Here is a 14,818-nt window from a genome sequence, read left to right on the forward strand (position 1 = left end):
TATTTGGTTTTGATAATTTTAAAACCGATGAAGTTGGTTTGGTTTTGGTTTTGACCAATAACCGATCCAAACCAACCCGTGAACACCCCTAATTAGGATGTTATACCATCTTTGAATTAAAAAAAAAAAAAAAAAAACTCCCCCTTCCCCCTTCTAGTATATATATATTGTTGAATAATCATTGTAAAGGATATCAACACTACTCCACTACAATTTTCCTATAGTGTCACTACATCTTTTTATTCCCAAGTCTTTAGTAAAATGGGTCTAAAGTCTGTGTTGTATGCCAAGATAGAAATGAAGGCTAACAAGGATGTGTTTTATGATGTCTTTACAAATAAACCACACCATATCTCTTCTATGTGCCCTTTGCATGTACAAGGTTTTGAACTTCTTGATGGTGTCATTGGAACAGTTGGATCCAAAATTTGTTGGATGTATACCTTTGGTAAGTTAAATATTTAAAAAATTCCTAACAAAAATATTGTTTGTCGAAGAAGGAGAAACAAATATGTATGAATATTTAAGTGTGAACTCAATAACTAACACGAGGTAGTGAGTTTGGTGACAAATTCAAAACACATTAGCTTCAAATCTTAGCCCAACCTCTACTCTCCGTTTATGAAATCATTTTCCTTTATGTTAATGTCACATTTACTTGCTCCAAATACCAATAAAATATTATGTCCAAGCTAATTGTGATACCCAAGGAAAGATGATATTTCTAATAATGATGAAATGCATCTATTATTGATTTGTTATGTCCAAGCTAGATTGTGTTCCACGTTCAGTATGGAGGAAAATATTTTTTGGTAAATATTTTCTAGTTTTCTAGTATTTGGTTGATCAAAAATTATATTTTGAAATATATTTTTATCTAAAATATATGTTTAATAAAAACGAGGAAAAAACAAGTTTCATAGTGTCATTTTAAGTTAACGGTCTATCTCACCACCCATTATGGTGTTCTATATAAGTCACATTGTCTTCTCCCCACCTTCACAATCACCAACCCAGAACCACTCAACTTTTCTTAATGACTCTTATGGTTATCTAACTCTTTTTTTTTGTAAGGCAGAAGGAAAAAAGAAGATCTCCAAGCAGATAATTGAAACTATAGATCATGAAAAAAAGGTGCTCACATTCAAAGAATTTGAAGGAGATGTAGTGGATATATATGATAATTTTAAGTCAACTCTTCATATCGAAACAAAAGGCGAAATCGATTTGGTAAGCTGGACAATAGAGTATGAAAGGCCAAATGAGAATGTCCCTGAACTAGTAAATTTGTTGGACTTCATTGTTGGTATGACCAAAGCTGTTGATGATCACCATGTCAAGATGAATTGATGGGACCATCTTATATGCATGCATGTGAGCTTTACATAAATGCCTCATGCATGCTTTGTTTGTTGTTTGAGAGTATGGTGAAAAATAATCCATGTTGGTTGTGTACTTTTTATTTGGTTTTTATCTTTGATGTTTGTTGTGTCTTTCTCATGTAACCTTTGTGTTGTGGAATAAAACATGGATATGAAGTTTATATATTATTGCTCCTTGTCTCTTTCCTAATTTATATAGTGGTATTTTTTTTTAAAAGGATCAAATATATTCTTATATTATCATAAATAGTCTAAATACACTAATTATTTAAGTTTCAAAGCAAATATTTATCTTCCATTATAATTTGGCATTTAAATTTAGTCTATAAGTTAGCTGATTTACAAGTCAAAGATCACAAGTACTATGGTGAATTGGAAGACGATTGAGGATGCTAGTAAGCTTAACATGGATGGAAGATAAGCTTAACACGTTATTTATGTCACGTATGACGATTTGTGTGTCTTTTTGCTTAATGTAATAGTAATTTAAGTATCTACTTATGCACGCACATTCAAAGTTGGAAAGCTATGTTAAAAGACACATTTTTATAAGTTAATTAAAATTTAATAAAATATTTATATTTTATTTATAAATAATATATAATTATAAAATTTATGTATATAATTTCTCGGTTTGGTTTGGTTTGTTTTGCGGCTTTTTTTGCAAAACCAAAATCAAAACCAAACTAAATAGTATCGATCTTCAAAATTTAAAACCAAACCTAATCAAACCACACCAACTATCGATTTTTTTAATCAGTTTGGTTCGAATTGCGATTCCATTTGATTTTTTTAACCATAATCGTGAACAACCCTATCCCTGACTATCAAATAGACAAGTTCAAAGGCAATGAAAACTATAAATAATTCAAAAGTACAACTAATAATTCACATCAAATTTAGAAAGGCGGTTAAATATTTCTATATTGTTTTCATAAAGTAATCACTGTATTATTAATGGATGTGGTGTATCAGATGAGACTGTTCCTCCTTTCTTAATCAAAGTTTTCGAATTCAAGTCCTAAGTAGTGTGTACGTAGCGCTAATCTAAATGAATCTGGCGCCAATGTGAATATTGAACTCACTGAATGAAAAGAAAATAAGAAAGAAAGCAATCATTGTTTCTATCAAAACTATGTACTTTAAAATAGGATTATCCACGTAGAAACATTTTTTATAAAATTGTTTATAAGAGAAATATTAAAATATATTTTTCTTTAAAAAAAAGGCTATAATATTTGAGAGCCGTTCCTAAAATATAGGAGATTTTAGTTGGGTTTTTGGAGTGTTTATCTCCAAATGAAACTCTAATTAACAGAATCTCCAAATATTATGTTTTGAACGTTTGAATATTGAACACTTAAACAACTACTAAACAAAAAGTCATACCTCAATTACTTGCACACTAATTCTTTTTAATTTATCTCTCTTTCTAATTTCTCATTTATAATTTACATTTACAAGAAGAAGGAAGAAAAATATTCAAGATTTTTCAGGTATGTTTTGTTGTTATGCTCCTAAAATCATAATCCCAAAAGGTTAAACATACTTATAAGATTTCATCAATTTTATGCACTCATTCGGCTGATTATTATTGTATGATGCATGTTTTTTCTTTTAATTATATTTTCGATCTGTAGATACTATATAAAATTATGTGGAACGCTATATTTGATGAAAGTCGTATGGTTAAAGAAAATGAAGAACAAATCCACAAAAAGTGTTAAAGAGCATCAAAAACTAAATATTGAGCTTACATATTCAACACACCCTATATTACTGTACATTTTATAATAATCTCTGCATTATTACTCAACAAATGACAATCTATGTATTATTATTCATGGTATAGTAATTCTAGTTCGTAATCCTTGCATAAACTAGAACGTGAACCAAACGATCCCTTAACGTTACTGTAAAGACATAAAATAGTTTAATTTATACTTTTGGCTATATGTTTTGCAGGTTGATCAGAGTACTAGCAATCAAAATCTACTAAAAGCTACATATTAGCCTGAAATTAAGGGCCTAAAAATTGATCTCTTAATGACTTGGAAACAACAAAAATATGAAAAAATGAGCAAAAGCAAAAGCATAGGATCTTCATCCAGGTAAAACTTTACGAGATAATATTTCAGATAGTCACTCAACTGTGAGTTGTTTTCACATAAAATCATTCAACTATAGGCTCTTTTCACAGAAAGTGACTTTCTGCGAAAAGAGCCCATAAAAAGCATATTTTTCACTTATTACACTTTTTAATCTTGTTTTGTTTTCTTTTTTATCCTTCCTTTCAGGAAACTAATGCATGCTTCATCATCAGGTGTTCAGCTCAACATTTGTGGATTGCCATTCTCTTTGAATAGGGTGAGAATTACTATCATCCTCCATCACAGATATCTTCTAGTGTAAGCGTGTGTTATTCATGTGTCTCAAGTTAGATGGGATGATTGGGAGCCCTCAAAGTCTCGAGTTTGAGTCTTAGTACTTAGTAGGAAATAAATAGAGTCTTAATATGCCATTTCCTTGTGTTGAACTTACAGGAACTTTTGGCTGCAAGATCTTCAAAGCTAGCTGCATTACTGAAAGAGAATCCTGAAGATGATTTTTCTCATTTGTTAGGAGATATTCCTGCGGATTCTGAAACTTTTGAGATTGTAGCAAGATTCTGTCATGGCTTTGACATAAACTTGTCATCTGAGAATGTCATTAAAGTACTTTGTCTCGCTCACTATCTTGGAATGTCCGAGATTCACAGCACCAATAACCTCACAAAGAAGGCTTGTTTCTACTTTCAAAACACTGTCCTTCCTAGCTGGAACAAGAGTATTAAAGCCCTCAAATCTGCAGAAAACATTCTTCAACGAGCCGCGGATCTTGGCTTGATTGATGCATGTGCTGAGTCCATCATCGCCAAGGTAATGCACGATCCAAGTCTACTTGGAGAGCCGATGAGGAATGTAACAACAACAGATGATGACAGTGAGAACGATGAAAATGCCTACAAGCCAAATGTCAGGCGGAGACTTTTTGTTCTTGACTGGAAATCAGAGGACTTGACACTAGTTTCCATTGCTCTCTACGAGCCCATAATTCATGCAATGGTTCATCGAAAAGTCCCTCTGGAATACGTGGCATCATCTCTGTTTCACTATCTCAACAAATGGGTTTTTTCGGACACTAAAGGAGAAGAAGATGATCCGTCAACTTATGAGAAGAATTCTCAAAGAGTGATCATTGAGGCAGTGGAAAGACTGTTGCCTCAAGAAAGGGGGTTAATCCCCATTTCTTTGCTCTCTCAAATGCTGCAATCCGCGATAATCTTGGATGCTCATACTGAATGCAAAACCGGGTTGGAGATTAGAATAGGAAAGCAACTAGACCAGGCAACCGTGAAGGACCTCTTAATACCTGCACAAGGATATGCAAAAGAAGAGCGGTATGACACTGAAAGTGTGAAAAGGATATTGAAGAATTTCTACAGCAATTACGCAAGCACAGATAAATCTGGCCTAGTCGTGGTAGCAGAACTTGTCGATAACTTCTTGGCTGAGGTTTCTAGTGACATAGATTTAAAGTTGAACACATTCTTATCACTAGCAGAGTTATCACAAGCAGCAACAGGAGGAACTAACAGAAATTCGGATGGTATGTATAGAGCAATTGATATATACTTGGACAAGCACAGATATCTCACTGATTGGGAAAGGGAGGAGGTTTGCAGGGTGTTAGATTGCAGCAAAATGTCTCCTGAAGCCTCTGAGCATGCTGCACATAACGAAAAACTGCCAGTTCGAGTGATGGTGCAGATTCTGTTTTCTGTGCAGCTGAAGTTGAAGGATACTGTGTCCAAGAAGATACAAGGGGGTCCTGATAACCGATTGTTGAAGCTGGAAGACGACGAGGAAGATGCAAGGGGGACTAGCAGCAATGAAGAGGAAATTATGAAAGCAGAGATGCAAAAGATGGGAAGCAAGGTGGTTGAGCTGGAGAAAGAATGTGATACGATGAAAAGGAAAATTCAAAGAGGTGGTTCCCAACACAAGAATCAAAAGGGGAAAACAAGCATATGGAAAGAAATGAAGAGGAAGCTTGGTTGTATGACAAGCCTGCATGAGCCAAATTGTCATGTGAAGAAGAAAAAAGTCCATCCTCCAAAATAGAAGTTCCATTTCCATATGCATTACTCTTAAAACATAAATGATTTTGAATGTCATTAGGTTTTCTTTCTCATGAATGCTTCTGTGTAGCTTGTGAAAAGGCAAGTATTTTTGCCATCTATAAGTTTGTTTCTTATTCACGGATAATTTGCAGGTTCAAGTTACCTATTGCTTGTGAAGAAATAAAAGTTAAACATCAACATGCATTATAGAACGTAAAGATGAATTTTCCTCCCACAAGGAAAGCAAAAAAAACTTTTACCAATTTGCAATTCTAGGTGGCTAACTCAGTGCACACACTTGCATAGACTTGGGTATGGTATAAGAATAAGAACAGTTACATGGAAGGCCTAAAACCATATTTTAGAGCAAAAGTGCAGACAACTTGTTCATTGCAACAACGCCAAGATGACAGTACACAAACAGTTATCTTCACATGTGATGCATACTGATAATATAACCAACTTGTTCATTGCAAGTTTTGCAACAAAGCCAAAATGGTTAACATAAGTTTGTTCACAGAGAGCTGTTTTCCAGCAAACACTTCCAAAACAAACATGTCTTCCAAGAGCAGAGTCGATGCATCTTAATTAAGTTCAGAACTGTACATAATTTCTCCAACAAAGATGCAGCTCAACAGCATAGGTTTCACATCTAAAAAGATTCTACACAGTCTCTGCTCCATAAAGATTCAAGAGCAACAAATGGAGTCACTTCACCATCTTCCTCAGAAGAAGAAAGAGCTTCTGATCAAGCTTAAACTTCTGCACCTTGAGGGCATCACTTTTCAGCATCAGCTGGAGTCCTCCGAAGGAGACATAAACCACCCTGACATGAGGAAAAGGAAAAATGAACAAATCAATAGACTGTCAAAGAGTTTGAATCTCTAAACTTACTGACTTTTGAAAATCTGAGAAACGTTACAGGAACAAACTTATTTCCTATGAGAGGCCACGAGATGTTTTAAATCATTCTACAAACTACAACCGTACTGAAGGGAGCTTTTAGTTGTGTTAATTGACAACAGGCCCGGAGTTCTGGAGTTGTCTGTTCATCAAGAACTGGAGAATAAATACAAGAAAAAAATAAAGAGAAAAAAAATCTTTTTGTGAACATAAGTATAAAGAGACGGTTAAGTGTGTTAGAAGAGAGGGAAAGATTGGTGAATTTGACATTCCCCTTTTCCATTCTTAACTAATCATTTTTCCAATCCAAATAAAATATCTGGCACCATTGCTGCATGATGAAATGGTGAGAGATCGGGCAATGTTGACCAACGAGATTGGACTTGTTGGGAAAATAACTACTATAGTGGAATTAGTGGGTGCTATGTAATTCAAAGTTGAAATTTAGCTAGTGGACTGCTGCAAACCTGCCTGCGCTGCTGCTTCTTTTTTTTTCCATCTAGCTTATAGATAGATCTAGAAATTAAACCAATACATTGAAGAAATGGGACGAGCGAGTACATACACTTTTTTGTCAGCTCCTGATCCCTCCATTGAGACCTTATATACCAGCCCATGCACGATGTATTCAAATTTGTCAATAAGAGATTTTCCCTGCAATGGAAGAAGTTAAATGCATAGCCATTAGCCAGTATAGGAAAATCTAAATTTGGTGGCCACACCTCCCAACCAACACATTACTGTTGCCAAAAAACCTTGGAGTAGCAAAATCAAATTAATAAAAAGAAGCTTCCAACATTTCTTTTTGAAATAATGAAAGTTATCCAAATTCAAGAAAATGATTGGTTTCATAAATACCTTTACTTCAATTTGGAGATCATCAAACAAAAAGAAAATAAAAAGGAGACCTACCCAGGAATTTACAGCAATGATAATGCGTAGTCTGGATAGCCAACTACAAGACCAAAATCAACAACTTCCACCCCAAACAAGATTTATGGATTTACCAAGCAGGCTACTAAAATCTTATAAAAGATTATATCTACCATAGCACAGAGAGAAGATTATCATATTTCTATATCATCAAATGGTCCTTGCAAAACAATTAACGAGGAACATGCACTAATATTCAAAATAATTAAACGGAACAAATACCTCAGGAGGATAGCTAGTGACAGCCGACCCTTCCATTAGTGTAGTTGATATAACCATCCTGTACAACTCTTTTCGCTTCATAGGGTATAGCTCTGAGTTGATATCTAGCTGGATTGATGACGCACCATCACTACTTTCTGCTTCTATGCGAGAAACTAAAGAAATCGACAGGCTTTAGTCCAAAAATCAATAATACAGAAATGGAATACAACAGCAGAACATCAGAAAAGTTGATAGTTGATAATAATTTTGCCTCTCCACACATCTATCATCACTTACAAGAACAAAATCAAAACAAACATACTGTTCCCAGCAAAATACACAGGTAGCTCTCATTTACGTTAAGAGAACTTGATGTGGATTTAGAAAAGACAGCAATCCAGATATAAAATAATTAACAGCAAATGTTGATTTTGAGAATGATCTTAACATGAAACTGATTCTTTTTTTGAGATGGAAAACTGAATGACATTCTAACATTAAAATTGTTTCTTTCTTAATGGCTCCAATTAATTATCGTCTTCTTCTCTACAGAAGCGCACAGCTTAAAAAAACGTTTGTTCCAACACAGGGGATCTCAAGGAATTCCTCTAACTGGCTGCATCAGTAGGAGATATCAAATTATCAATTCTTTCCTATTTATTTCCACATATTCCCTTTCCAGGGAAAAGATGTGAGCTCGGAGAAGAATACAGGAAGATAGCACAGAGGAATCCTGTGGAGACAACAATGTCATGGTAATAGCGTTTCTTAAAAGCATTGCATGTAATATCAATGTCATGTGGAGTAAATGAAAGAGGTATTACCTTTGTCATACTTTTTGCCATCAGCATCCACCTTCACCACCTTAATGATTTCGTCAAAGTGAAATGCATCCATTTCCAGAGGTAAGCTTCGCGAAGAGACAACGTCGTCACAGAAGGAAAAGAATCCAAAAGAGGATCATGATCAATGACAATCATACATGTCTAATGTTTTATCAATTAGGTGAGATAAATTGATTTCTGCAGTAAATAATATTATTGGACATCTCTGATAAAATTGACTAAGCTTTTATCCATTACGTGAGAGATATGTTAACTACTCTCAATATTTTACGAGAAAATAGAAAAAGACAAGAAGTCAGCAACATCCTAAAACTAATACAGGATTTAAAAAATGCCTAAATCAGGATGTGTTTCCGAAAGCACAGGCCAGATCAGTTTTCAAATCACTACAACAGAGTATCTAAAGAGATAATATAATGGATATCAGAAAAGAAAAAGAAAAGAGGGAACACCAAACAAAGAACCTTCTCAATCTTCAGAGAGATTGACATCCAACCTCTCAGCAATTTTCCAAACAGAAACAAACAGCAGACTTTGACCAAGTTTAACAAGTTTTTCTACTTCATCATAAAGCTAAGCCTCTTAAGTTGAGAAATACCCCATCAAGAACTGACCATCACATCAGGTGAAAAAGAAACATAGAATATAGAAACAAGAAAAGGAAAAAAATAGAAAGAACCTGAAAGTTGCAAAGCAAAAAGAGACTGAAGTTATCCAGCACAAGTATCTGTAATATTTAGAAATCTTGTAAACACGCTATAATAACCAGATAAATGAAGATAACTTATAAATGTTTACCCAGATAAGATCAGTACCCAAAGAAGAAAACAATCTAACGATCTTGAAATCCAAACTACCCCATTCTGAAGAAAACATCTATACTATTCCTCTAAACTTAAATAAGCTGCACAAGAACAAGAACTAAGCCAAGGGAAGCCCTTCCAGTTTTTTATTTCTCTAATTCTTACATCAAGTTTTTACAACTTTCCACCTGTCTCAGAAACAAAAAAACATCCTTCTCGGAGAGAAGTTTGCAACTTTTCACCATAATTGTCATCACTAAGTTGCTTGGACTCGGGTGCGGGTGTTCGGCACATGTGCAAATCCAAGGGTCAGATTCGGCAAAATTTAAATTTTATGATACGGGGGTGTGGATCCAGGTATGGATATGGATGTGGATTCGGCTAAAAAATCCAAAATAATAAAATAGAGCTATAAAGATCTTCTAGGTCGTCTTTCCCTTGAACCCAACTTCTTCAATCAAGCTCTCAGGTTCTTCCCCTCAAAAAAGAAAAAGGATGTCATTCAAGACCTTCCACCAACTCTCCTTACAGATCGTTGCTACTGTCTACCAAAAGTCAGAACACGACCGCTTGAATTCTTAGTTTCTATCTGCTTGGCTTGAAACATGAAGCATCGAATGTTGAACAAGAGGAAAAAGCTAAAAAAAGAGACAAAAGGACTATAATATTTGAAGGTATGACATTTCTCATTTCTTAAATCTATTTTATCTTTTATCAAAATATTAATTTTACCCCAAACTTGTCCATGGACTCTGATCAAAGTACCCGATATGGGTTGACCGAACCCCACACATATTCCGCACCCGTCTCATGTCGACACAGGGCGGCAACAAAAATGACGAGTCCACGTAACTTAGATTGTAAATACCTTTACATAACTCGCCCACGTGTTAAACCTGTTCCACGACCTTTTTAATTCCACTGATATGGTAAATCCCAGATTCTTCCCCCCTCCCAAACCCCTACAAGCGGCCCTTTTACCTTTCTCCTGATGAATCGAACCCCCAACCTTATGGTTGGAGCACAGGGTCCGTACCACTAGGCTACCCCTCCCTTGTCATTCCAAAACCTATTCCTGTAAAATCTATAAATCTATAAAAAGCAACTGACCTAACAGCATACCAGTTCAGACCAGCAATTGGCTCAGAACTTATTCATCTCTTGTTTAACCTAACTAAATAAGAAATAAAGGGAAATCAGTAAACTTCCGGTGATCATCCAATATCAAATTCCCAGCATTTAGCGATGAAAAACTTTCAAGTTCAAATTACTATGACTCAGGAAGTTTACTTCTCTATATTAGTTTTAAAAAAGGATGTAACAGAAAGCTTATACACTTCTTCTTATAATTCCGGTGTCCGGGCCAGCTTAGGTACACCTCGATTAATTCCACAATGTATGTGCTGCCTCCACCAATGCAAGGCTTAAACACTTCCTCCAAAAGAGTAGCCACACAAACAAATCGAGAATTGTGATATACTATTTCATAAGATCGTCAAATTAATGATCACAGGTATAAGCTACTCCCTCCATTTCAAATTTTTTAACCTACTTTCTTTTATAGTTCGTTTCAAAAAGAATGACTCTTTCCCTTCTTAACAACTCCTTAATTCCAAATTTTCCACGTGACATGTTTAAGACCACAAGATTAAAACATTTGACATATCTTTAATCCAACACCACAAAATTCAAAAGTCTCATTTAGTTTCTTAAATTCCACGTCAAGTCAAAATAAGACGTACAAATTGAAACGAAGGGAATATTCTTTACAAATTTTAGTAACATTACTAGTTCCCAGGTCCCACCTACGCAAGCTTGACGCATACGTGATTCCCATTATCCTTTTTATAGTATTGTAACAACTAAAGCATTACAAATACACTCTAGTTTAAGAAATTACCGTACTTTCCCTCATTTCTTGAAGAAAATCAACTACAATAAAAAGAATGCTGAACATATACCAAGCATATCTATTTACATTTTAGGTCATGTAAAAAGCCTTCCAACTCATAATAATTGACCTCTAAGGTAACCTCGAACTATACCTTAATTTCTTCTCCCAAGTTCCAAACTTTTTTACCCACTAATAAAAATCAACAACAAGGCCTTAATCTCAAACTAATTAGGTCAGCTATATGGATCCTAAACAATCACCCGTTTCATTCAATGTTGTGACAATTCACAACAAATTAACAAGTTTTTTGCCATGAAAGTAACCAAGAATCATACAAATTTGGACTAGTGATGCTAAAAAAACAATAGATAATCAAGATTCAAGAAAAGTGAAAGAAAAAGAGAGCCAACCTGCTGAATTTCAGAGATAATTAGGTTGATGTAGCAGCGAACCTAAGAAGGAAGGAGGGTTTAAGCATTTGAAGTTTAAGGTGGGTTTTGGCGTTTTGTTTTATGTGATTTTAGTCCCTAAGTTGTAGCTTTATTCTAATTTTGATCCTTTTGGTCCTTAAAACTAACAAAGTTAAACAATTAACCAACGCACTCAATTTTTAAAAAAGAAAATTGGCATAGGATCAAAGTAAGAAGGTGGTCGGCATCTTTCAAAACATTTTCTATTTTTATATAGTTAGTGTTGTTATTTGATTGCAGTTAGCGCGCTCGACTAATAAAAGGTCATGAGTTCAAGCTTTAAAAACAATTTTTTAAATATATATGCAGTAAGATTGTGTATAATAACCTTTCAGCATAAATCATAAAATGCAGGAAATACTGGTGTGATTTAGTCAATCTGAATGGAGGTCGTGAAAATAATTATTCTTGATATTAATTGATAATTTAAAATAAATAGTAGTAAGCAAATTAAGCTATACTAAGGGGGGAGCATGATATACTTCTTAATTTTGCTATTGTAATACTATTAAACTAACGTATGAAATCTAAATAATCAATAATATTTTTAAATATTGAAATTCAATATGTAAATATAAGTTAGATTGATTAACTTACTAGCTCAAACATATTAGCGAAATATTTCTTAAAAAATCTTAATTAAAGTAACAATCATCACATACTACCAAAGGGATATGGTGTAGTAGACGAGATTGTTCCTTTCTTAATTCACGATCACAGTTTCAAGTATTGAATATAAAAAGATAACTAAATAAAGAAACTGATATACCCCCAAATAAGCTCCTATCCGATGAGAATCTATTTAATGAAACTCGAAAAATACTTGACAGAAAGCCTACTCTCGAATGGGCCCCACCTAATGAGAATCTGAATTGATCGATTTTTAATGTGGATACGAGACACCGAAAGAAAAAGGGAAAATTAAGTAAATACCCCATAAAAACAAAATAATTACAAACATATACCTCTTACATTCATACCCCACTAAATAATTACACTATATAACCCCCAACCACCCCTCCAAAAAAAAAAAAAAACTAAATAATTACACTATATACCCCCCTTCCCACCACACAAAAAAAAAAAAAAAAATCGCTTAACTTGTGTGTGTGTATATATATATTACTGTATTGGTTTCATTAAGACTGATAATTTTGATTAACTGATACTAAATCAGTATATATATATTGCATTGATATTATTAAGGTTGAAAATTTCGATTAATTGATATGAAAAATTATCAATCTTAATGAATGGATTATGAGCTATAATTTTTTTATTTTTTTTTAGAGAATGAATATTTCTTAAATTACTTTGAATTAGAGTATGAATATGAAATTATTTTTAATTTTATGGCTCATTTATTAGTTATCCAAGGAAAAAAAAAATCTTTAAGAGAGACCTTTTCGTACTTTCTGTATATATAATATAATAATACCGCACTTGAAGTGGATCTCGAGCCTTACGTTTGTTGTGCCACATGACAACATCACATTGGCTTCGATAATCTGACGTAACTTGCAAGACTTTGTAAGCTTCTCCATTTCCAATCATTCTTACTATTTTTCATCCCAAAAATATACTCAATACTGATCTTATCTCTAAGCCATGGGACAAATTCTTGAAAAAATTCAAGGTAATTAATTTATATGATTATGCTTCTTTAATTCACAAATCATGTAGCTTGCATCTTGTTTGTGATCTATTCTAGCTCAAATTTGTAGTCACAATCGATCTTGGTTACACTGGATGAAGTTGATATTACGATTTATATTTTAATTTTCTGCTTGTTTGGTTACATCGGTTTGTTCTTTGTCAAACCGCTCTGGTATGCAATACTTGAGCCAACGGTTTATCGAAAACAGTATCTCTGCCTCCACGGGGTAAGGGGTATGGTTTATGTACACACTACCCTCTTCAGACCCTACTTGTGGAATTTCACCGCGTGTGTTGTTGTTGTTGACTATTTGTTGCAGGCAAGCAATGGAGAGAAAGACAGATGCGGAAGATAACAGACAAGGTGTTTGATCGTTTCAAAGATGAAACAGGAAAAGCTTATCTCAAGTTTGAAGACCTTTACATTGCTGTTCTACTTGTCTACAAGTAACTCACTGTTTTTTTTTCTTTTAATAATAACTTTTTCAGGCTAATCTTTTGAGTTCACTACATCTAATGTCTTGTGTTGTTGCAGTGATATCAACAAGCATTTGCCTGGTCCTCACTTTGATCCTCCTTCTAAAGAAGAAGTTAGAGCCTTGATGCAGGTACAGATTCAGACGAATTTAGTAGCTTTTGCTTAAACTCACTAACTAAAACGAGCTATGAATTCGGTGGTAAGTTCTGAATATTTCCATAAACTTCAAATTTTGGCTCTGCCTCTGATAGTAATAAACCCAACAATGCATCTTGCATTCCTTCTCTGTTGTTCAGACTCTTCAAAAATGCCATTAGGTGTGTCGGGTCCTCCAAAGTAAGGTGTTTTTGAAAGATTCGACAGGGGTGTGGCATCAATTTTGGAAAGTCCGAGCAACATAGCTAGCAACTTTAATCATGCCATATTATGGTATTAGGGGGATTGTTTCCTTTTTATCACAGTATTATTTATCTTCTTGTTTTTCCTTGGCACAGGAATGTGATATGAATCTTGATGGTGAACTAGATCATGAAGAATTTGTCAAATTTGTGAAAAGATTAACAAAGGATACCTTCATCATTGTGAGTCAGGGACTGATTATTACTTTAGCAGTAGCACCAACAGTTGCTCTGTTAACAAAGAGGACAACAGAAGGAGTCCCTGGTGTTGGGAAAGTAGTGCAAAAAATACCAAATGCTGTTTATGCCTCTTTAGTTACCCTTGCAATTGTCATGTTTCAGAAAGCAGCTGAGGCTAAGGCAATTTGAAATTTGTTTTCTTACAGAACCAAGTTTCTCCTTATGTATTATGTGTATAAGATAACAGACATCTGCTACGCTTGCAAGTTGATCTTTGAGCATCTCATCTCTTGTGATTTTTGCTTATGTAAATCCTAGTAGTAGTGTAATATGCGAGCTCATGTTTTGGTTGGGCAGCTCACAGCTTTCATATTGTGTTTTGCACAATTGGTGATGAGTAGCTTTCTTACCACTAGGAAACATAATACCTGATAGTTCAAATATAAAACTCGCAAAAAAATAATACTTCAAGTGTGTTTTTTGACCATTATCTCTTACGAATGATCAATT

The 14,818-nt window shown here is 34.2% G+C and overlaps 4 protein-coding genes across 5 annotated transcripts in view; 3 read left to right on the forward strand and 1 right to left on the reverse strand.

Annotated features, from left to right (window-relative positions):
• Positions 1-14,779, forward strand: part of LOC125833615 (uncharacterized) — a 182,522-nt gene extending 167,743 nt beyond the window's left edge. For both annotated transcript variants that reach the window (XM_049512779.1, XM_049512778.1), the window contains exons 2-5: positions 13,191-13,232; positions 13,573-13,699; positions 13,788-13,860; positions 14,225-14,779. In XM_049512779.1, coding sequence (XP_049368736.1) covers positions 13,205-13,232; positions 13,573-13,699; positions 13,788-13,860; positions 14,225-14,497 — 501 coding nt within the window. In that variant the 5' untranslated portion in view covers positions 13,191-13,204 and the 3' untranslated portion in view covers positions 14,498-14,779. The remainder of the gene's footprint in view (positions 1-13,190; positions 13,233-13,572; positions 13,700-13,787; positions 13,861-14,224) is intronic.
• On the forward strand, positions 262-1,547 carry LOC125833616 (kirola-like). The gene is made up of 2 exons (XM_049512780.1): positions 262-448; positions 1,079-1,547. The coding sequence occupies exons 1-2, from the start codon at positions 262-264 to the stop codon at positions 1,348-1,350; spliced, it is 459 nt and encodes a 152-aa protein (XP_049368737.1). The 3' UTR covers positions 1,351-1,547.
• On the forward strand, positions 3,459-5,545 carry LOC125833550 (BTB/POZ domain-containing protein At5g17580). The gene is made up of 3 exons (XM_049512713.1): positions 3,459-3,493; positions 3,680-3,749; positions 3,926-5,545. Exons 1-3 carry the CDS (start codon positions 3,459-3,461, stop codon positions 5,543-5,545), a joined length of 1,725 nt encoding a protein of 574 aa, XP_049368670.1.
• On the reverse strand, positions 5,910-11,601 carry LOC125833617 (DNA-directed RNA polymerases II, IV and V subunit 8B-like). The gene is made up of 5 exons (XM_049512781.1): positions 11,535-11,601; positions 8,409-8,514; positions 7,603-7,757; positions 7,013-7,101; positions 5,910-6,370 (listed from the first exon to the last, which is right to left on the reverse strand). The coding sequence occupies exons 2-5, from the start codon at positions 8,479-8,481 to the stop codon at positions 6,253-6,255; spliced, it is 435 nt and encodes a 144-aa protein (XP_049368738.1). The 5' UTR covers positions 8,482-8,514; positions 11,535-11,601; the 3' UTR covers positions 5,910-6,252.
• Positions 14,780-14,818: the final 39 nt, after the last annotated feature.

The sequence above is a fragment of the Solanum verrucosum genome, unplaced genomic scaffold (genome assembly GCF_900185275.1).
Source record: "Solanum verrucosum unplaced genomic scaffold, falcon-dt-bn FXZP01000307.1, whole genome shotgun sequence".
Taxonomy (NCBI): domain Eukaryota; kingdom Viridiplantae; phylum Streptophyta; class Magnoliopsida; order Solanales; family Solanaceae; genus Solanum; species Solanum verrucosum.

Coding starts and splice junctions, on each gene's coding strand:
- LOC125833616 (XM_049512780.1), top strand. CDS start 262: ATGGGTCTAAAGTCTGTGTTGTATGCCAAGATAGAAATGAAGGCTAAC. Junction 449..1,078: donor TTGTTGGATGTATACCTTTG/GTAAGTTAAATA, acceptor TTTGTAAGGCAG/AAGGAAAAAAGAAGATCTCC.
- LOC125833550 (XM_049512713.1), top strand. CDS start 3,459: ATGAGCAAAAGCAAAAGCATAGGATCTTCATCCAG. Junction 3,494..3,679: donor AGCATAGGATCTTCATCCAG/GTAAAACTTTAC, acceptor CCTTCCTTTCAG/GAAACTAATGCATGCTTCAT. Junction 3,750..3,925: donor TGCCATTCTCTTTGAATAGG/GTGAGAATTACT, acceptor TTGAACTTACAG/GAACTTTTGGCTGCAAGATC.
- LOC125833617 (XM_049512781.1), bottom strand. CDS start 8,481: ATGGATGCATTTCACTTTGACGAAATCATTAAGGTGGTGAAGGTGGAT. Junction 7,102..7,602: donor TCACTAGCTATCCTCCTGAG/GTATTTGTTCCG, acceptor CTTCCATTGCAG/GGAAAATCTCTTATTGACAA. Junction 6,371..7,012: donor TCAGGAGCTGACAAAAAAGT/GTATGTACTCGC, acceptor TCCTCATGTCAG/GGTGGTTTATGTCTCCTTCG.